This window comes from Brassica napus, unplaced genomic scaffold (genome assembly GCF_020379485.1).
Source record: "Brassica napus cultivar Da-Ae unplaced genomic scaffold, Da-Ae ScsIHWf_636;HRSCAF=936, whole genome shotgun sequence".
Classification (NCBI taxonomy): domain Eukaryota; kingdom Viridiplantae; phylum Streptophyta; class Magnoliopsida; order Brassicales; family Brassicaceae; genus Brassica; species Brassica napus.
Window position 1 is genome coordinate 13237 of NW_026016696.1, and position 21616 is coordinate 34852.

The following is a 21616-nucleotide window of genomic DNA, read 5'->3' on the forward strand; positions in this document are numbered from 1 at the left end:
TTTTATAGTAGTTAGTCCACCAATTTAAGGAGTATTATGAAGTTTTACTAAATTAATTGACGAAAATTAAAACGATGTCCATATATAATGAAAGAGAGTTTAATATACATTATTACAAATGTAGAATGTGTTTAGAATTTTTAAAAGAACACTAAAGATCATAGACTTCAATATATGAAGCATTTACCGAAAAAATTTAATAATTTCGTAAGGGTTGTTAACACATATATTTTGAGAAAAATTCAAAAATATGACAATTCTGTTTTAATGCATAGTTGCATCTCACAATTTAGGGAGTATTATGAGTTTTTACTAAATTAATTGACAAAAATTTAAACCATATCCATGTACCATGAAAGAGAGTTTAGTATACATAATACAAATGTAGAATGTGTTCAGAAATTTTAAAACAACACTAAAGATCATAGGCTTCAGTATATAGACTATAGAGTATTTTAACAAAAAAATCAATATTTTTGTTGGGGGTTAACACATAGATTTTGAGCAAATTTCAGAAATATGAAAATAATGTTTTAATGCATTGTTGCATTTTTCACTAATATATGATGAATGTCAAAGAGGTTTGGAACTTTTGTTGTCTTTGTTTCTTTAAAAAATAGCCATTTTATAGTGGTTAGTCTACTAATTTAGAGAGTATTATGAAATTTTACTAAATTAATTGACAAAAAATTAAAATGATGCTCATGTACCGTGAAAGAGAATTTAATATACATTAATACAAATAGATGAGGTGGAATCAGGGTCCCGATACGATCTCAGGATCTAAGAGAAAACCCCTAGGTTCTTACACGACCTCATGGTCCAATTACGATTTCAAGAACCTCCGGATTCCCATATGGCCTAACCACTATCCATATGGTCCATACAGCCCCCCGGACTCCAATACTATTTTAAATGTGAAATACTATTTAAAAAAAATGTTATTGTAAATTTATTTAGAAATCAAAATTTTAATTTTGTGGATATAAAAATAATTTTATGATATTATTAAATAAAATAAATTAATTAATTATATATTTTCTTTAATTTTATAAATTATAAACGTAAATGCTTTTCTAAAAGTTTCATATGAGAGCATTGATCAGAAAGCATTTGGAGAACATTAGCATTTAATAAATGCATTTCTAAATGTTTTTCTAACAAATGTTCATTGGATAATGTAGAGCTTAGTATTAGTAATAATGCTAATGCTGATGTACATCTTTAGTTGGTAGAGGAGTGAGTTTTCAGGGGTTAAGGAACACCGCAACGTGCAATTTCTTATTAGTTTGGTTCGGTCATTTTTTTTATTGTTTAAGGTATAATTTTTTTATGAACCAAATCGGACTGAACTTCCATTTGAACTAACCAAAATTTTGGTTCAATTCAGTTCAAAATTCCATGCCTAATCTATTCGGATTCAGATCGAATATTTTTAGTTCGCATTTCAGTTCTTATGCTCAGACTAGGTTCACTAATAATACTTTAGGTTTATATATATATATATAACAATCATTTATTTTCGGATTCGAACCCACTGGAATATCTTTGTATACAATGCTAAGGTGTTATAAAATTTCATATCAACAAGACTTATATATTGAATCATCCAATAAATTTTATTAATCACTCTAATTAACACAAAAATATAAAAAAATTCAGACCCACAAACAATCTTCACGAAAGTTGAGATTGAGCTTGGTTAGAATCAATAACAGATATTGTATTCAAAGAGATCCCAAGAGGATCACCACCTTCCTCTTCAAAAACCACCAATAGATTTCCAGATGGTTTCAGAAACGCCCTTGGAATATGATATCTGCATCAATCAAATTAAAATTATACCCCCCAAGTAAAATGTTGTCGTAGTTCATAATGCGTAGTTAATGGACATGTGTGTCACTTACATAGATTGAGAAGGATGACCAGAAGGTGTGAGAAAGGAAACCCAATAACGACCAATGCTTTGACCATTCACCCATACTTCCCCTTTACCCATACTCCCCATATTAAGCCCCACCGGCCCATCTCCGTTCGGCTCGTCAAACATCGTCTGCATATAAATGAAAGTGCAAATGAGGCTAGAGTAAAATGTAGAAAGTAATATACACATTGTATAACCCATACACGTATTGATATATTAATATGAGATTTTAGTTTTATTTACAAATAATCAGATATATAGATAATAGAGGCATACCTTGTACCAAGCAAGAGGGCAATTCTTAATGAGTCCAGCGTCATTGGTACTCCGCTTTACGCTCTTTAGATTCGCCCATTGATGTAACCTAACTTTATCCCCAAGCAAACCCACCTTCACAAGACATACATGTTAGGTTATTTTACTTATTTATCAACACAACAAATTCATGACCTCAGACGTTTTCATATTACCAAGTGACCCCATTGATATCCACTCAAATCGATGGCATTTGTCTCACCACAGCTAATTTGAGCTTTGGTTAGTCCATAAGATTTCCTCTCCATGTAAGCCCCAGAGTCCTTTTATTCATAGGATGAGAAAAAACGTGTCATGGTTCTAATCTGTGTAATACAAGAAACTATTAAACCGGGGTTTGGTTTAATCAAATACCGTACCGGTAAACCGACCATGCCGCTAAGGATTGAAATGTTGTTTTGTCCGTTGATTAAGCTAACTGGAACTTGGAGTTTAACCACCGTGATGTTTCTGCTTCCATGCCCAGAACCTGCAAGAACACACTTCCACTATATTTGAAAATTGAACACATTCGTAACCAAAATAGTAATGTTCTAAAAAATGCGGCGAATCGGTCAAAACAAAACGATTTTTCTAAAATAATCTCTTATAATTGTGTACCTGCTAGTGCATTATTGACGAACACGTGAACCACATGTCCTAATGACTCAATGTAGAGAGACGGGTTCGCGCAAGGTGAACTCGACTCAAACCTTAAATTCATCGAGCCAATATTGTTTTAGTGGTGAGAAATAAACATTAGAAATATGACGAGAAACATGTCTAATATATTACCTTAAAGTGTACCAAAGATAATCAGTTCTGTCCTTTGTCAAGTTGGTATGTTCCAACAAAGCATTAGTCTTCAAAGGTGTGTCTGAAAATGTTGGGATTGATTCTCTAAACACTTCCCATTTGTCTGGAACATTGAACACCTGAACTGGTGTTGTAACTCTCATATTCTTCGCCACATTCACCTTTGCTGTTTCGTAGATTAGGGTTTTGCAATCCTGAAGAATACCAATTGACTTGGGAAGCAAGCTATACGCATTGTTTCTGAACTGCATTTGAATGGCTTTTCTCGCGTCGTTGTTCACCAGAAACGCAACGCATCCACTGTTCTCATCTTCAAAGACATAAGCTTGCTGCATTGGTCCCAAGGAGAGAACCGTTTGCTTCCCATGAAGCAGAGGATTTGCTGAGGATTTAATAGCAGCGTGAAGCTCCTTCAAGTGACCGTACTTTGGTTGTCTTAAAAGACCTTTAAACACAAAACAAGATCAGAATCAGGTTTGTTAGTTATCTTTCCAAATAATGACTGATGCTAAGAACCGGATTAAAGAGCTTTAGATCGAACCGTATTCATCAAGAGGAGCTTGATCATAATATCCTGTAATGAAATATGAAGATGATGTCCTTCCAAAGTTTGTTCCACCATGGTACTGTATAAATTTATGGTTGATGATTAGTTCCTAATGCGTATAGACAGGGACGTGCTAGGCACAGTCCAGTGAAACATTGTTTTCATCCTTAAATTTTTAAGAGATATTATACATAGATATATGCCTCTGAATAATTATTTTTTTTTAATTCCTTATAAAAATTATTTCTAAATATTTATGGCCTCTAAATTTTGAAGACCGCTAATGTTTAAAGAAGAAATATCGAATCTTAGTTACCATGTAGTAGTTAATGTAGCTTCCGTTTTTCGCAATGAAAAGAGCTGCATGGAAAGCTATATCCTCAGCAGATCTAATATAAGGTTCTCCTCCATAAAATTGATAGCTGTTTTTATCAAACATAGTTAATTAACTTCTTGGACAAGAAAAGGAAAATTCAAAATAGACAATAAAGTAAACCCTTACAAAGATGTCCAATCTTCAGTCCACATTTTGGGTTTATTAGGTGAGTTTGGTCCTGGAAATGTCTCGCCGCATCTCATTCCATTGCACGTATTGATCTACAAATTAAATCCTCGAATATTTAAGAGGAAAGAAACATTGATCTTAGATAAGTAACCGGTAGGGTACGGTACGAACCACTGGATCAGGAGCATCGGGCTGCTTGCACATTATCCATGGCACTCCGGTCTGAAGCCCTACTGCCATTTGAGCTGCCCACTTGACGTACGATGCTCCTTTCTCATGAAAACCTGCCTCCACGTTTCCGTACTCGTTCTCTATCTATATTATTAAAATCACACGAACTCAAACAAACACATTCACATCATAATTAGAAGCTAACCGGTCCGGTTTGACTAAACCGTAAGAACTTAATGTTACTATTCTACTATCAGCTATACTAAATAAACCCTAAAATGAAAAGTGTTGCCCCAGCTCATAACACTGGTTTCAAAGTCAATGATCATGATTGGGGTTGGTATGGTTAAGCACTGGTTCGGTTTAGTTAGTTAATCCTACTTTTTTGGTTTTGGGTTGGTTCCCTGACATTGGTTTCAGTCTTTCAGATGAACAATAATGAAGTTAATTTACCTGGGAAAGAATGATTGGACCTCCTTGAGACGCATATAAGCCCTCTGATTTCATCAAATTTACGATCTTACTGGTGAATCTTTGCATGTGGAACTTGAATGGCTCGTTATCGGTTCGGTATACCATACCGGGTACATCCCGTAACCAAAATGGCAATCCTCTGGTTAACCAAAGCGGTTGTCAAAATTATTCAACAAAATTTTCAATGTACAATAAAATATTATTTTTTGAGTTTATGAGTAGTATACCCATAATTCCATTCAGCTTCGACGAAGGGTCCAATACGTAGGCAGACATAGAGACCTTGTGATCTAATTTCTTTAATAAACTTCACCAAATCGTTTCTTCCACTAAAATCAAACTGCAAATGTTCATTTTAAGTTTATATCTTAAAGTTTAGTACAAAAAAAAATATCTTAAATTATTTTAGCAGAAAAAAACTAAATGTCATTCTGTTATATAAAAGTAACAAATTATAAATTTCACAGAGATAAATTAGTAAATGGACCAACCTGTCCGAGCTTAGGCTCATGGAGGTTCCAAAAAACGTACGTTTGGATCACATCGATGCCTCCTTCCTTTGTCTTCTTTATCAGAGACGGCCACATCTGCATAAACAAACACAATCATATATTTATTAAATTATTTTAAAGTTACAGTAAATCATTCAAATAATTGAAACATTAATGCATTTCGCAACAAGAATAAGACTGGTTGTCTTTGGATCCCCATTGATTAGAAATTTTAATGACATAAGAAGATTTGTTCACGTGATTGTGTTAAAGTTGTCAAAGGCCTAATGATAATAAGGCTAAGAAACAATGATCATCACATGTCACTTAGGTAAACGATTGTTTTTGTAGGCTAACAACAAAAAAAAATATTGTTATGTATTATTGTTTCACACATTTTGATCTTTTACTTAGTCTATTCATTTATTCAATCAATTTTATTTTTACTTATCAACCATGAGAAGACCATTAAGGAAGCACAGAGAACGAATATATGCTAATTAGTTTAGGATTGTAAATGAATTGATTCGCAACTTCTATCGATTATTTTAGTATATGATAATTTTTAGAAGTACAAAAAAAAAGTCCAAGAAGTAGACAATGACAACATATTAGGAGGAGCCTATAAAAAGAACAGAAACTGTGTCGTTTTGAGACCCGTGACTTTCATTTTCAGTAAAGTCAAAGAGTCAAAGATGTCGTGTTAGATGGAAATCTCTGTCTTAATCTTGATAGTGAAGCTTAATAGATATACCTTGTGAACCATACAATAAAATAATTTACAAATAATACTTGATAGATCAATTTCGCTTCACTACGTAATGCATGTCTTTTTCGATTTTAATGTATTATTTATGTATATAACTTTTCATAAAAATTTCAAAACTAATTATCACGTACACGGCATAAACTTCTGACTAGTGTTATTCCTACCTACTGATTTCGTACTTAATTACATTTTCAATCATCAAACAAAATTACCAAAAATTAAATACATCTTAATTTCCTAGAAAAGGTTTTAAGTAAAAAAGAGTTTCTCACGCAAGACGGTACATAAAATGCGAAAACACCTTAAGCAACTATAACTAATTATTTATAAAATAGTCTAGTTACATAAAGTATCATTTGATATATTCCAAAATTCATTTTTCAAGCAACCTCGCATCTAATTTGTGATATCCAAAATTAATACACTGGATTTATTTTGTCATATATATCAGAATTTTGTCATATTACATCAGTATGACACAAGTTCTGGTCCAACCATGTTTTTACAACCTACCATTATTGTTTACACTTGCCAAAATGTGATAGACATATACACATTATCACCCCCCCCCCCCCCCCCCCTTTTTTTTTTGAATTACCAAGATGTTCTGGCCGAAGCCGTAATCCTCTTAAATATAAAACCATAGCATGCACATCAATTTGTCCAAACACTCATTTAAACTAAGGACCTCTGGCACAATAGTTAGGGCATGAGCTAATGACCACATTATCTTATATTATACATATAAAATGAAGAACATTTACCTCGGGTGTGCTGCGAGGATAATGAATGGAACCGGAGAAGAGAAGTTTCCTCTGTCCATCGATAATCAAAGACCGTCCGTCATACGTTACTCCCTTCTCCGCCGTATCACCGCCGGCGGAAGCTGTGGAGAGAACAACAACCATCGCCACAAGAATCCAACACGATGCGACCCGACCGGACATCATCTTCTTTCTTTTCTTCCTCTTTGATGTTTAATTTCTATTACAGATTACTGTTCGAACATGTGTGTTTATATATACACACGCATCAAACACGTGGGCGTACGTATTAACGCATTACATAAGTCTAAAACAGCTACGGATTGACTAAAATGTCCTTCTGATAAGGATTCCATTCATTTTTAGTATGGTCTTTTTTTCTTTTGTCAAGGATGGTAACATATCAACCAAAGTAGTTAGTATCAACTATTAGGATAAGTACTATGTCGAGTCTCGACAGGTATTTATTATCTGGAAGATATTGAGTATCTAGGATAACTTCGTATATAATGTGCTATTATCTAGATATACACAAATCATAGTTTGCATATATATAAATCTAAGATAATGACTACATAATTTAGAATATAAAATTTATACTATTATTTGAGAAGTGAATTTGCTTACTTGTCATCTTCTCCATGATTTTAGTTAATATATTTACTTGTCATTTTTTCCATAATTTTAGAATAAGTCATTAGTTTAATTAATACTATTATTTCAAAATTTTGTTGATATATATCTATATATTTATCATGATATTTAAGATAATTAATAAACATTAACATATTCTACTGATATATATATATACTACTATTTTTAAAAAATATATTTTAAAATATATTTAATAAATAAATAAATATTAACAATAGAACTTTAAATATTATCAAGAATTTTCTGATTTATCATGTTCTCCATAATTTTAGATAACTTTGCTTATTTATCATGTTTTATTAGGTTTAAGCTAAATTATTGATTTATTATTAACTTTTAGTTGAGTCACTAATTTATTAATTTAAAAAATACTCTATTAAATCTTATATAATTAAAAAAGAATTTTATTTTAATAATATTAAATTTATATGTTATATTAAATATTTAGTTAATTTTTTATTTGTCATATTTTTATTAGGTTTTAGACTTTTAGCTAGGTTATTGATTTCTTATTAGTTCTAACTTATTCACTAATTTATTAATTTAAATAATACCCTTAATGAGTTTTATATATAATTCAAAACAAAATTTATTTTAATAATATTAAATTTATATGTTATATTAAATATTTAGTTAATTTTTTTATTTGTCATATTTTTATTAGATTTTAGACTTTTGGCTAGGTTATTGATTTCTTATTAGTTCTAACTTATTCACTAATTTCTTAATTTAAATAATACCCTTAATGAGTTTTATATATAATTCAAAACAAAATTTATTTTAATAATATTAAATTTATATGTTATATTAAACAATTGATTATAAAATAATATAATTAAACTATCAAAAACATATTAAAAAATAAGATAATTTTTATAAACATTGTGTTGTTATCTGGAAACAATATTTTTGATTATGAAAGTTAAAAAATTAAGATACCAAACAATTTATAATTAAATATTAGTCAAACAAAGAAATTTATATAAAATATTTTCTAAACTATTTCTATGATATGAGTGTTTTAAAAAATTTAACACAATAATAAGTATATATTTTGATGAAAAATATTCGACATATATAAATACTTTGATGTTTAATTTAAATATTTGAAAAATAGATAATAATTTATTATGTTAGTTTTAGATTAGTAAGACATAAATTAATAAGAAGCTTATACCCGCTTATGCGGACAAAACACCTAGTCACCAAGTATAAGACTAGCTATTCGGGGATTTTATAATTTAGAACGTAAAACTAAAATGAAATGAACAATGGATAAACTTTAACATAAAGATCATACCATTGTTGATTTGTGCTCATTGCCGAGATAAATTATCTTTGACAACATTTTTGGATTTGACTTAAGGTCATCGGTGCGAATCATGTGAGCCAAAGAAAAGAACAAGTGATTAGTAGTATTAAGTATTAACTAGTAAATGAAGGGTAAGTTCGTCAATAGGCAGAATTTCTGGAAAAGTTGAAGCGGGCAGAAAATGATTCTGGAAAAGTGATTCAGGGTTTTAGCGTGCACGACAGAGAAATTGGAACTTGGAAGACAGGACTTGCCCCAATACAGCCTTCACGTTAAGATAAACGTGGCTTTAAAATGGGTCTCAAGTTTTTCTCAAAGCCCTTAAACTGGGCTTATACATCTGGCTGCTTTGCTATGTATTACTTCTTCTTAAAAAAAGAACGTTTTCGAAAAAAGGTTTGAAATTAAGTGATATTTTAAAATTTCAATATAAAATTCACTAACTTTTATGTTATATGATATTTTATATCCTGCAGTTTGTGTTTTATTGGTTGAATTATGGTTAAATAGATTGTTAATAATGTTTTTATTCAAAATAAATATAAAAATAAATATTTTTAATCTGTGCACATAATGAAAGGAGTAAAATAAATTTGGTTTTTAGGGATAATTTAAAAAATACTTTATTTGCGATTTGAAATTTGACAAATACACTATATTTTATATTTTTTTGAAAACTACACTTTCTTATATGTAAAAAGACATTTTACCCTCTATTTTATACCTTATGTTAGTTTATAAATATTTTTCTACGAATCCATTTACAAAGTTAAAGAAACATTAGGATCAGCTTAACAAATGCACACACCACCTTTTTGGCATGATATGCTGATTATTTTCTTATCTTACTTGATTCTGGCGAACATGTTACATGTTATTCATACACTGATTTAATATATTGTTTCTCTGCTTAAGAGCCTAATAGAATCCATTATCCATTGTAAAACAGGATTTTTTATAACACTTGTAATCAAAGTATTCTTACAACGTGAGCCAAACAGGCCAGCAACAAAACCCAAATAAAAATACATCTTGTAACCAGTAGGCATCTGTAATTAATCATGAACAAATTTGGGAGAAAGTATCTTCAACGAGGCAAAAAGATCATAAGATTGTGAGAGAGAACCATTGTAACACAAGATTATTAGTTACCAACTACTAGACAACATTCTTCAACTATAAATTAATAAAACATGTTTTATAATTAACTGTCGTTTAAAAGTGGAAATGTTAGTCAAAGAGACCATCGATTATCGCATTACTCAGCTTTACGACTTCCGTCAATAAGCCGGCGTGCAACTAAGATGACGTCATCCCAATGACATACGCGATGAGATAACATATCACTACTCTGGTGCGGTGAAGCGCACCGTAACACTCGTCCCTTTCCACTCACGAGCCACAAATATATACATTGACCAGAGAACAACATGCACAAGCATACACCGAGAAGCAGTAGATAAAGGTTCGTGCAGATGACGGAAGCAATGACATCACATTCGATTACCCCAATTATTCCTCGACACGTGTGGCTGCGCGGTCAACGTTGAAGAGAAAGCGGTTGGTCCCGTCACACGTGTCGCGAAACCAAACCACCCACGTGCGGTTCACGAACCTCCTCTCCTATAAAAGCTCCATGGACTCACTCTCTTCCCCTCGATTACAATCGCCGATTAAAAACCAACAAAATGAAGGCGGAGCTAAATTTACCGGCGGGATTCCGATTTCACCCGACGGACGAGGAGCTAGTGAAGTTCTATCTCTGCCGGAGATGCGCGTCGGAGCCGATCACCGTTCCGGTGATCGCGGAGATTGATCTGTACAAGTTCAATCCATGGGAGCTTCCAGGTTATTATTATTACACGATCTCTACAAGTTCAATTTTTAAGTTTTTATTGATTTTAATTTTTAAATTACAAAATTCGATTTTTTTTTTAATTTTGTTTTTCAGACAAGGCGTTGTACGGAGAGAAAGAATGGTACTTCTTCTCACACCGAGACCGGAAATACCCAAACGGTTCGCGTCCAAACCGGGCAGCTGGAACCGGTTATTGGAAAGCGACTGGAGCTGATAAACCGATCGGTAAACCGAAGACGTTGGGGATTAAGAAAGCGCTCGTCTTCTACGCAGGGAAAGCTCCGAGAGGAGTGAAGACGAATTGGATTATGCACGAGTATCGTCTCGCTAATGTTGACCGGTCCGCTTCTTCGAACAAGAAGAACAACTTAAGAGTACGTAAATGGGCCTTGGGCTCTTAATGGGCCGTGACATCACGCTTTATTAACTGACTTTGGATCTTGTCTGAATGCATATGATTAATGGGTTCTTGTCGGAAAATTTTCGCAGCTTGATGATTGGGTGTTATGTCGGATTTACAATAAGAAAGGAACGGTGGAGAAGTATTATCCGGCGGATGAGAAAGAGAGGGTGATGATGATGACTACTAATACTACTACGACGTCGGATTCGAAATGCTCGAGTCACGTGATTTCACCGGACGTCACGTGTTCTTCCGAGGTTCAGAGCGAGTCGAAATGGGTTGTTGATCTTGACGACGCGTTTGATGCGTCCATGTTTGGTTCCTTGTTGCAAAATGACGCTTTTGTCCCTCAGTTTCCGTATCAGTCTGATTTCGCCAGTATGTTCGAGGACCCGCTGGAGCAGAAACCGTTCTTCAATTGGAGTTTTGGTTCTCAGGGGTAAAGTTGTAAAGGGAATAGAGTTTGAAGCTTTCTCAGAGTATCCGGCCACTGAACCGGAGGGGGAACTCGGTGTCGGATCCTGACCCGGAAACCAAGCTGGGCTAAACAAGTTACTGGGACTTTCAACTTCAGGCTATCCAACATCTGATGAAGGGACAAATGGTGTGTCCACTGGTCTATCAGACTCATCAGCAAGATTGACTTATGTTTTTTTTTATTTTATAAAGTGATATTTAAAGAAACAGAACTGTAAAAGAAACAGTGATTATTTCAAATCACATATGTATTCATATATATGTTGTATATAACAATTTTTTTTCTAGTAGTTGTTTAATATCTTTGTAATCACATTTTAAATTAATGAAAATTTATTTGCCTTTAAAATAATTTGTATTCATCATAATCAACGAGCATGAGCTTATTTTTCTTTTGATGAAACAATGTACATTTTTATCTCCAAGATAAGATTACAAAGACTTTAAGAAAAGAGAGAGAGAGAGAGAGAGCAGAGAGATGCTGATGAATGATAGATTCAAGAGTTATTGTGAGAACTGGAACGAGAAGCCCAAATACCAAACACAAGAAACCAGAAGATGAATAAGATCGCCCAGTAGCGTGCAGGACCATACCTGATTCTAGTGAGCACAACCTGTTTTCAAGTTTTTTTTAGCGTTTAGTAAAAATAGAAGTCAATTAAAAAATCTGTAAAAAATGAGATGATTTTTACTTACAAATCTGAAGAAGATGACTATTATCAAAGCACATAGTCCACCAAGTAGGATATGAATTCCACTCCTAGCAGTTTCCTACACCAATTAAAACAACCATTAATCAACAAAACTAATAATATACTCCCTCTGTTTCAGGAAGCGCAAATTAGAAAATGGTTAAATATTCAATTTTTTATTTTTATTTATTATCAAAATTTTATTGCATTAATTTTTTTCTTAATTTATATAACAGTAAAAAAATAACATAAATTGCATTGAAATTCTAAAACGACCAAACGGACTGAGTATCAACTTAGATACAGGAGTTTGATTGATGACATACCTTTCCAACACGAGGAGCAATGATCCAGACCAAAGTAACAGTGAGCAAACCAGTAGCAAGCAGTATCCCTGTCCCTTCCACGGCCCATTTAGTCGCACGGTTCTCCATAGGCAATACACCAAAGTTCACAACACCTAAAGGTTGTTCAGACACAGCCTGAGAAGCTGCAACAGAGCTACTGTTATTGTTGTTATTCAAGGCATGTGGGCCAAACCATGAAGATATCTCACTAAGTCTTTGCCTTCTAATCACAGCAGCTTCGTCTGTATCCACGGTTGCATCTGTATGCAACGCCGTGTGGTCTCTCAAGGCGATGACCACTTTGTTGAAATCAGCAGTTTTAATATTCTCCGCAGCTATCCCACAGATCTCACACACGGTGGATCCATGGTTGAGGAACCATTTGAGCGCGCAGGCGTAGTGTACCAGAGCAAGCTCGTTTTTGCAAGAGCATCCAAGTTCGAGCAACGGATCCTGATGATGATGCAGGATTCCCATTTCGATATCAGTCTCTGTAGATTTGCTGACATTATCATCAACTGTTTCGTCTGCATTGGTTTTGAGAGTGATCCCCAAGAACCCTAAGGCGGCATCTCCTCGTTTGTCGGATTCTGCGGAGTGGCATACACGACATGTTGGTAGCCCTGAGTCACTGTCTGTACTGTAACGCGCCACGGTTGCTAGTTCATCGGTCTTGAGGGGTGGACAATCGTGATCATTGACTCCTGTCTCCAACTGATTCTCTTTACCCATCAAGCTAGGAATATAATAAAATCTTTGTCTCTTCACAGGACCACAAAAAATATAGATGGTTGAACTCCTAATAATATCTACTTTATAGACATTGATAAGACAAGACAAGTCAAGATCCAATAAAACAAAAGGACCTCACTCACTGTAACTTATACTATAGAATCACACTGAATGAGAAACAAACAAGAGAGAGATGGCCTATTTTGCATTCCTGCAGAGAAAGGCATTAAAAGATGTCATAAACATAAATAATGGAACAAGCTGATGGTCACATATCACTTTAACAAGAATGTTAGAAAGGGCAAACAAAAAAATTAAATAAATAGAATCCAAGCTTACTTACACTCACAAGGAACAATCCATAAACTAATGGTGATAAAGTAGCAAAAAAAACCTCATTAACGATTAAGGTATCATGCTTAAAGTGAGAATATGACTCTGTGAGAAGAATGTATCATTTATAATCAGTTTGATCACCATATATCAAACCAACCTTTCAGATATTAGAAGAGCCAAAACATGGCGAGATGCTGAGATCAATTCAAAACAAATGGGAAGTGACCAAAAGACATGAAAAAATGATGTCTGAAACCATTATAAACTTATTCTGCAGGTTGTAACTGAGCAGGATAGTTGCAGCAACTCCAAACGAAAGAAACCACTAACAAGTAAATAAACAAATAGTATAATATATATACACACAGAAGCAGATTAAAACATGCATTACTCTAAATGGTTTACCAAAGCTGATTAAGCAGCCATTACTTTTAACTTTTTAACTAAAAGGCAAATTAAGCAACTAGGAAGCAGCATGAAACTGCCATTATTCAACTTTTTTTTTAACAGAAGCATATTAAAGCAGGCATTACAGAAGCAGATTAAGGAGCCATTACTTTAATATTATTTTGAACTCAAGCAGATTAAGCAACTATTATTCCATGTTAACTGAAGAAGCATGAAGCAGCAATTATTCAAAAAAAAAAATTCACAGAAACAGACTTAATAAGTTAATATGTACAGAAGCAGATTAAAGCAGGCATTTCTCCAACTGGTTTACATAAGAAGATTAATAAGCAATCACTTTTTTAACCCAATTAGATTAAGCAATGTTAATTGAAGCAGCCATTATTCAGTTTTTTTTTTAACACAAGCAGATTTAATCAGCCATTACTTTATATTTATTTTAAATAGAAGCAGATTTAAGCAGCCATTAACTCAATTTTTAAAAGCTCTCTACCAAATCTCCACCACTGATTTTAATGGAGAGACACCCACTGAAAAAGACAAAGAAACAGCAGTTTCGTTCTCTCATGGACTCATGAGCCACCGACTAAAACAGAGACATCAAGATCTAAACTATATGCAAAAATGAGAGATCAACCACATGCAAATCTGAGCAGATTCGAACATTGCTAGATCAACAAACTTGGCGTGAAAAAAAATGAATCTGGAGGGTTTTGAGTGAGCAAACAAACCTCTGGCAAAATCTGGGCAAGCGAAAAGTTAGAACCTTTGGAAAAACCAATCTCTGTTCATAGGTTTCTCCTCGAGTTCCGGGGGGTTAGGTAGCAGGATGTGTCTGGGGGAGGAATGCTATCTATCGTCTTTTTGAGCTAAAAGACGTTCAGATTCGAAAAAGAGTTCTTCCCACTATACATGGTGCGGAGAGCTGAGTGGTTTTTTTTTCTTTTCAAGATTCTTTTTTATTTTTACTTTCTTCTTTTCAATATATATATATATATATATATAACGTTTTTTTCGAGAAAACAAAACTGTCCAAATTTAAAGAAAACGATGATGATAAGTAATAAATGATATATAATTTTTTGAATTAATATATTATTTTCGAATTTATGAAAAAAAAACTGGACTTCATATTTAATTAATCGTTTTTATTTTATTTTCAAATAATTTGAAATAGATAATGTAATCGTTCTAAACATTCATTTTTCTTTTAAAAGAATTAATATTATGTTGAATAACAATTCCGCATAATCTAGCAGAATTAGAAAAAAACTACTATTTTTGTATTAGAAAATCCAAGCATTGATTGTTTTCTTTTTAGCCAAAAGGCGTTGAAATTCTTTAGGATGTAAAGTATTAAAGTGAACATAATTAGAAACAGTGTTTCAAAAAAATAACATACTTAGAAACAAAAATCTCAATATATACAAAACATTATCTGGATAAATATAAAATAAAATGATGTCCCTTTTTGGCTATAACTTTTTCTTGAATATATGTTGCTTTGAAATTTGAAAATATTATATTTATTCTGGACAAAGGATGAATGGAAATGAGCTTATTATGTCGACTAAAAAATCCATATTATCTAGCAGAATTAGAAAAACCTACTATTTTTGTATTGGAAAATGAAAACCAAGCATATATTGTTTTCTTTTTGGCAAAAAGGCGTTGAAATCCTTTATGATTTACGGTTTTGAAATGAACATAATTAGAAACAAAAATCTTGTTTAAACACACAAAAAAAATAGAAACAAACATCTCAATATATACAAAGCACTACCTGGATAAATATAAAATAAAATGATGTCTCTTTTTGGCTATAATTTTTTCTAGAATTTTTTTCGCTATAAAATTTGAAAATGTTATGCTCTTTTCCAAAAATATTTATTCTGGTCAGAGGATAGATGGAAATGAGCTTATTTATCCAGAGCCGACCAAAAATTAAAAGAGAATAATTATAAACATAGAACAAAATAAAGATAGAAACGAGCTAAATCCATAAGACGTGAAATGATATCATAAACTTTAGTTTTGTTCCAATGTTAATACTGTTCAAAATTAAGGTGGGTGTAATCGCTAATTCTACCATTTGATTCATGTCTAAAAGAGGAAGAATCTGTTTAAACAAATATTAAAGTGCTGTTTCAGTTCGTCCTCTTATACAAGATTGAATGGACGGACAAGCCAGGCTGGTCCTTGGGCTTGGAGTGCTGAACCTAATAAACACCTCTCATACTCTATCCATTATACACGTAACTGAATCTTATACGAGAAGCTACGAATGGATGCAAATTAAGCCTTTCTTTTCTTCTGCATGGCTTTTGTATAATAACCAAAAAAACGACCAGAGTCTGTATGTATATTTTGATCAAAGTTTTTTACTCTTCTTTTCTCTCTTCTAGTTAACACTTTTCTGACGCCAATATTAGAGTACACTATACAATGACATTCTTCACAAACACCAGAGGCAAATAAAAATAAAACAAGGCAAAAATCTCGTACCCGGTCTTTTTCTAATTGGGTAAGAGTAAGACATTGTCAGCAAAATTTGTACTTCTTCTTCTTCTTCTAGAAGAGATTGAGAGCCATTTGTTGAAGAAGTTGTTTCTTTTGAGCTGCGTTTATCACTCCTTTGCATTCTGCATCCAGTAACACCTCGTTCATTATGGCCGCCGCATGGCCTCTAGGTTCATCTGATGCCCTTCTTAACATAAACACCTGCAACACAAAATCCACCCTTTACATCAACATCATCATTCATTACATGATACGCTTTTGTAGCCTTGAGATTTAGTCATATGATAGACGAGAGTGTGTGAGAATATGATGTACCTGCCCGTGGTGAGTTATCTCCAAGCTACCAGGTTGCTGAATAAACGGTTCTCCATCTATTTGAACAGGGAAAGGACTAGACACATGTATTCTTACTACGTTCCCCTGTGCTAACCTCCTAGCCTGCGAAAGACCGACCTGAAAGAAAGATTCACCCGTTTTACAAATTTTAGTTTTTTTAATCATTTAATATATAAATCTTTTAGCCTCCCACTGAATGAGGAATACTGCTAAAAGTTCATGCAGGTCGTAGACCTGTAGTTTCCCAAGGTGCCACGCGCCACGGACACATACGACCTCCAGAGTCTTGTCGTGCATAGACTGAATGCTAAAATTATCATCATCGTGTTCATAATCATTTTGCCAAAGATCTACTCCGCCCATGTAGCTTCCAATGTTAAGTACTATAAGACCCTCTGAATCCTGAAAGGAAAATAAATTAGAGACATCAGTTCCTAGAGGTAACAGCAACAATGGCAACGATGTTAACCTTTTGGTAAAATCCACTTCAGTCTCAATTACCAGAAAATCAAACGATGTTGTTCGCTATGGTTTTTTTTTACAAAGCAATTCTACGCTGCCCCATGCTCAAATTATACATGATATATGTTTAAGGAGTGCCCTAGATTTTGTCAAACTAAAACAAATTTTATTTTTGACCATCCAATCCCAAGTCAATAAGCGAATTGTTTTATGAATTTTCTTATTAAAATAAACTTAATAATTGATAATCAAATAGGAATATAATAATGTTGGGTTATTAAACCTTTTTCCAGCCGAAAAAATGAAAAAATCAATTAATATTAAGGCCCAATAGGCCAGGTTTCTTTGTAAATCTGCTTTTTATCTACGCCCAAGGCAGTGATAAAAGGAAACCAATCTGCGTTAACAAATCTATTTTGACCATCAAATTCAAGTTGATAGTTAGATCATGATTATTAGAGGCTTTTAGGAATTTTTGCAAACTAAAATAGATTCTTAGCTTTTTTAATTAAAAGTTAAGATACGGATTTTCATATTCCGCTAAAAACCCACCCTAAAAATTTCACCCTAATAACCCTTCGATAATCATGCTCTTAATCACTTGCGTATTTTTAATACTGAAATAAAATTAATTAACCTTTATCCATCCGAAAAAAAAGGAAAAATCAACTAAGACTAAGGCCCAATGGGCTTAGTTTACTTTTTCAAAAAGGAATATAGCGAAGCCGTGTGAAACCCTAGATTTCCTATAAAATCAGAAGTCTTTGGTAAACCTTGACCTCTGTTTCCATAATCGATCATCTGCCCTCTTGGTGATTCGTTCTTTCCTATCTTCCTCAACTTCAAGAAAAGCAAACATGGAGCACGATCCAGAGCGAGAGTACTCTTTTCTCACTAGGGATGATCTCAAAGAGAAGATGAACAAACAGATCGATGATCTCTCCGAGATCTTCCTGCTCTCAAAACCCGCTGCGACCGTACTCCTCATGAACTTCCACTGGGACTCGCAACGAGTTTCCGAGCGTCTGAGCGAAGACAAGGAGAAACTCTTGATGCGATCGGGTTTGATGAGTTCGAACTATGGTGATAGCTTCTTCTCCGTGGAGAAAAACCTAGCTATGCTGACGTTGGAGGCTAAAGACATGCACAGCGAGTACGTTCTCAGATCTTTCCTCGAGGAAAACAAGGGTTTGACGATCAAACAGTGTCCTGCACCGGGTTGCGGTTACTTCATCGAGTTTCACCGAGACATTGGTTTTGAAGAGTATGGTCTAAACGTTGTGTGTCTATGTGGTCATACCTTTTGCGGGAGGTGTAGACTTGAGTCGCACGGACCTGTGACGTGCAACAACGCTTCTGATTGGTTGAGAGACTTGGGGAAGTTATCAGAGTCGCTGAGTGTTTCTTGGATCGAAAGTAACACGAAGCCTTGCCCTCACTGCCAGTTTCCTTTGGAGGTTGGTTCTCGTTCGAGGCTGTTCCGGTTTGTGGAATGTCTCTACTGCAGGTTGGTAAAACAAACTGATCTTAGATTGTCATGTTTCTCTAATTAAGTGTTAATGATGTTTAAGAAAATCATTAAGCTTTAATTAGATTAGTGCCTAGGCTGCGCTTAAACTGCAGTTTGGTAAAGAAAAACAGATCTTAGTAATTAAATGTTAACAATGTTCAAGAAATCATTAGGGGTAAAAAAAATATAGTTCTAAGATTGTCATGTTTCTTTTATTAAATGTTAAACAATTGTTAAGACTTTAATTAGATTAGTGCCTAAGCAGCTCTTAAACTGCAGGTTGGTTAAAAAAAAGATCTTATTAGATTGTCATGTTTCTCTTATTAATTGTTAACAATGTTCTAGAAATCGTTAGGCTTTAATTAGTTTTTTATAGGAGATTACTGCTTAGACGCCGATTAAACTGATTTTTTTAAATAAATATTTGAGAAACGTTTTGTTGCCATGACCGATATTTAGTGTTGATTAATCATAAACTAACCTGTGAGTTTACTCTCTTGTTTTGTAGTGGTCGTTTCTGTAGCGAGTGTATGCAGACAGTGGAGTCCCACAACACGGCAGACGGATACTATGGAGCCTGTGTTGCACCGTTGCTACCACAACTCGTGAACGAACCAGAAGTGGTTGTTTCATGTGTGGATCGATGGGAGGCGAGCGATGTCGCAATGGTGGAAGCTAAGTCGGAGCTAGAATCTTTCGACGAATCCCACTTCACGAGCCAAGAGTACATACGGAACATGAGAGAAGGCTTGATGCTGATTGTTCAATGCAGACAGTTCCTCAAGTGGAGCTGCGTGTACGACCACGTCCACACCGAGTACCAAGCCTCTAAGAGGGAGTACTTGCGGTTCTTGCAAGATTTTGCGAGCACGCTCGTGCAGAGTTACTCGGAGACGCTGAAGGAAGAGACCGTGAAGGACTTTTCTGCGACTACTCATGAAGAGACTATTTGCCCCAAGTGGAAGTTAGCCAACGCGACGAGTAGTATTGGTAACTTCTTTTTTCACTTCAGTAAGACTTTGCAAGATGGGATAGATGACGTGAAGGTGAAGTCTTATGACAACTTTGCTGGTCCTTACTGGCTTTGTGATCGTTGTACCTCTGGGAACACGTGGCTTGATATGAGGTGTAAGATGTGCTGTGCTAGTGCAACTCCTGTTGAGAAGAAGCTGAGAGATTTGTCTATTTAGCTAGGTTTCTTTTAAAAGAAAAATAAATGATTTAGGAGGCATGGTTTTTTTTTGCTTTTTTTTTAATCTCTTTTACCATGTTTTGGAACTTTACTTCACCTTATGTTTAATAAATAATTGTTTTCCATCAATGCAAGAATTAATAGAAACAGAGCAAACTGTAATGCACTGTCTGCATAACCAACCAAATAGTAATTTCTTATGTACAGAGAGAGAGGCAGCTAATTATATGTTATGGTATCATATGATCTATTACAAAAACAAAGGTTGTGTGTTTCCTTGGTAATCTCACCTGTTTCATTCAATACAACTAGTAGCAAGTCCAGAATACTTTCTAAGCTGTAATGCAAGTTCTGTTTTATCTTCTGGTGAGCAATAACCAATTCATACTATGTATATGTTATGGTATGTCATATGATCTATTACACAAAGCATGCTTGTGTGTTTCTTTGTTTTTTTCACGTCCAGATCAAGTACACTTTCTAAGTATCTTATTCCATATTGCTGAGGATAATCTGTTAGATCCCTGATCAATCGTACTGGAATCAAACCGGTCTATTAACTCCAAACCGGATTTTAAAAAGTGTAACTAAGTTGGAAATTTACGAAATTGCCCCTGTCTGTTAATAAAACTACAGTGGCAGCGTTCAGACATTTCTCTCTTCTCAGATTAGAACTTTCGCCATCTTCGATCCTCTCCCTTCATCGGTGTTTCATCCATCTCTAGAGTCGGTTCGAAGGACCTCTGTCTCTCTGCTACAAACAGGTAAGTTTCGGGTAGATTGTAGATACACTTCTGATACACACATATCGCAGATAAGGTGTTCGACAAAATGTCTGAATGATATTTTCCCTAAGTCATTTAATTACTCTTTTAGGACATTGTAACGATTTTCCGACAAGATGCACGCGTTTCTCAAGGACATAGTTCCCGCGGCGCAGAACAACATAAACACGCGTTTCATCATCCTCGACAAAGCAAGATCAATATCATCACCCCCAGCCACGAGCGGGAAGAGCTGCATCGCGTTAGCTGCGGATGAAACGGCGGCGGTTCACATACAGCTGTGGGGAGACGAGTGCGACGCGTTCGAGGCGGGAGATATCGTGAAGCTCACCAATGGGATATTCTCGTACGTGCGGAACGGTGGGTTACTTCTCAGAGCTGGAAAACGCGGGAAGATGGAGAAGGTGGGTGAGTTCGCGGTTGCGTTTGTCGAAACGCCAAACGTTAGTGAGATCCAGTGGAGTCCTGATCCGGAGAATCCCAAACGCTATATTCAGAACGGCGTCGTCTCGGCTTATTCCCGTATTTTCCCTCCTTTGCCTTGAATTAAAAAAGATTTGTATAAACACTTTAAACAAGACATACGAATGATAAATCAAATATTTGTACATGTTTAAAGATGAATCAATGGTTATTTTACGAGTAATTAATTTCCTGTTTTTATAAAGTTGCATGCAAACAAATATTTGATTAAAAGTTGCATGTGTATTTACATAAGTTTTAAAATTGACTTCCAACAGCATGCAAACAAATATTCTTTATGTTCTCATCATGCATGAATCTGATTGATAAATTTACAAAAATGACGCGATCCTTACTGTCCATCTTTCTATAAGC

At 34.4% G+C, this 21616-nt stretch overlaps 6 protein-coding genes across 6 annotated transcripts; 3 read left to right on the top strand and 3 right to left on the bottom strand.

The window, feature by feature from the left end:
* Positions 1-1576: 1576 nt before the first annotated feature.
* On the bottom strand, positions 1577-7107 carry LOC125604839 (beta-galactosidase 6-like). The gene is made up of 15 exons (XM_048775031.1): positions 6756-7107; positions 5223-5318; positions 4959-5071; positions 4711-4870; positions 4258-4401; positions 4084-4178; positions 3898-4003; positions 3576-3660; positions 3014-3479; positions 2840-2931; positions 2599-2708; positions 2395-2502; positions 2201-2314; positions 1908-2053; positions 1577-1819 (listed from the first exon to the last, which is right to left on the bottom strand). The coding sequence occupies exons 1-15, from the start codon at positions 6939-6941 to the stop codon at positions 1678-1680; spliced, it is 2163 nt and encodes a 720-aa protein (XP_048630988.1). The 5' UTR covers positions 6942-7107; the 3' UTR covers positions 1577-1677.
* A 3302-nt stretch (positions 7108-10409) lies between these two features.
* On the top strand, positions 10410-11425 carry LOC106382913 (NAC domain-containing protein 102-like). The gene is given in 3 exon segments (NM_001315835.1): positions 10410-10569; positions 10673-10953; positions 11069-11425. Coding segments are annotated over 3 exon segments (798 nt in total).
* A 399-nt stretch (positions 11426-11824) lies between these two features.
* On the bottom strand, positions 11825-14957 carry LOC125604842. Its single transcript, XM_048775033.1, has 4 exons — positions 14706-14957; positions 12478-13441; positions 12156-12230; positions 11825-12073 (listed from the first exon to the last, which is right to left on the bottom strand). Exons 2-4 carry the CDS (start codon positions 13228-13230, stop codon positions 11957-11959), a joined length of 945 nt encoding a protein of 314 aa, XP_048630990.1. The 5' UTR covers positions 13231-13441; positions 14706-14957; the 3' UTR covers positions 11825-11956.
* A 1345-nt stretch (positions 14958-16302) lies between these two features.
* Positions 16303-17258, bottom strand: LOC106415447 (diacylglycerol kinase 2-like). Its single transcript, XM_048775034.1, has 3 exons — positions 17065-17258; positions 16810-16947; positions 16303-16695 (listed from the first exon to the last, which is right to left on the bottom strand). The coding sequence occupies exons 1-3, from the start codon at positions 17191-17193 to the stop codon at positions 16546-16548; spliced, it is 417 nt and encodes a 138-aa protein (XP_048630991.1). The 5' UTR covers positions 17194-17258; the 3' UTR covers positions 16303-16545.
* A 795-nt stretch (positions 17259-18053) lies between these two features.
* LOC106405151 (probable E3 ubiquitin-protein ligase ARI15) lies at positions 18054-20123 on the top strand. The gene is made up of 2 exons (XM_013845750.3): positions 18054-18799; positions 19311-20123. The coding sequence occupies exons 1-2, from the start codon at positions 18150-18152 to the stop codon at positions 19990-19992; spliced, it is 1332 nt and encodes a 443-aa protein (XP_013701204.1). The 5' UTR covers positions 18054-18149; the 3' UTR covers positions 19993-20123.
* A 513-nt stretch (positions 20124-20636) lies between these two features.
* Positions 20637-21425, top strand: LOC106425874 (SOSS complex subunit B homolog). Its single transcript, XM_013866596.2, has 2 exons — positions 20637-20758; positions 20871-21425. The coding sequence occupies exon 2, from the start codon at positions 20896-20898 to the stop codon at positions 21322-21324; it is 429 nt and encodes a 142-aa protein (XP_013722050.1). The 5' UTR covers positions 20637-20758; positions 20871-20895; the 3' UTR covers positions 21325-21425.
* The last annotated feature ends 191 nt before the right edge of the window (positions 21426-21616 follow it).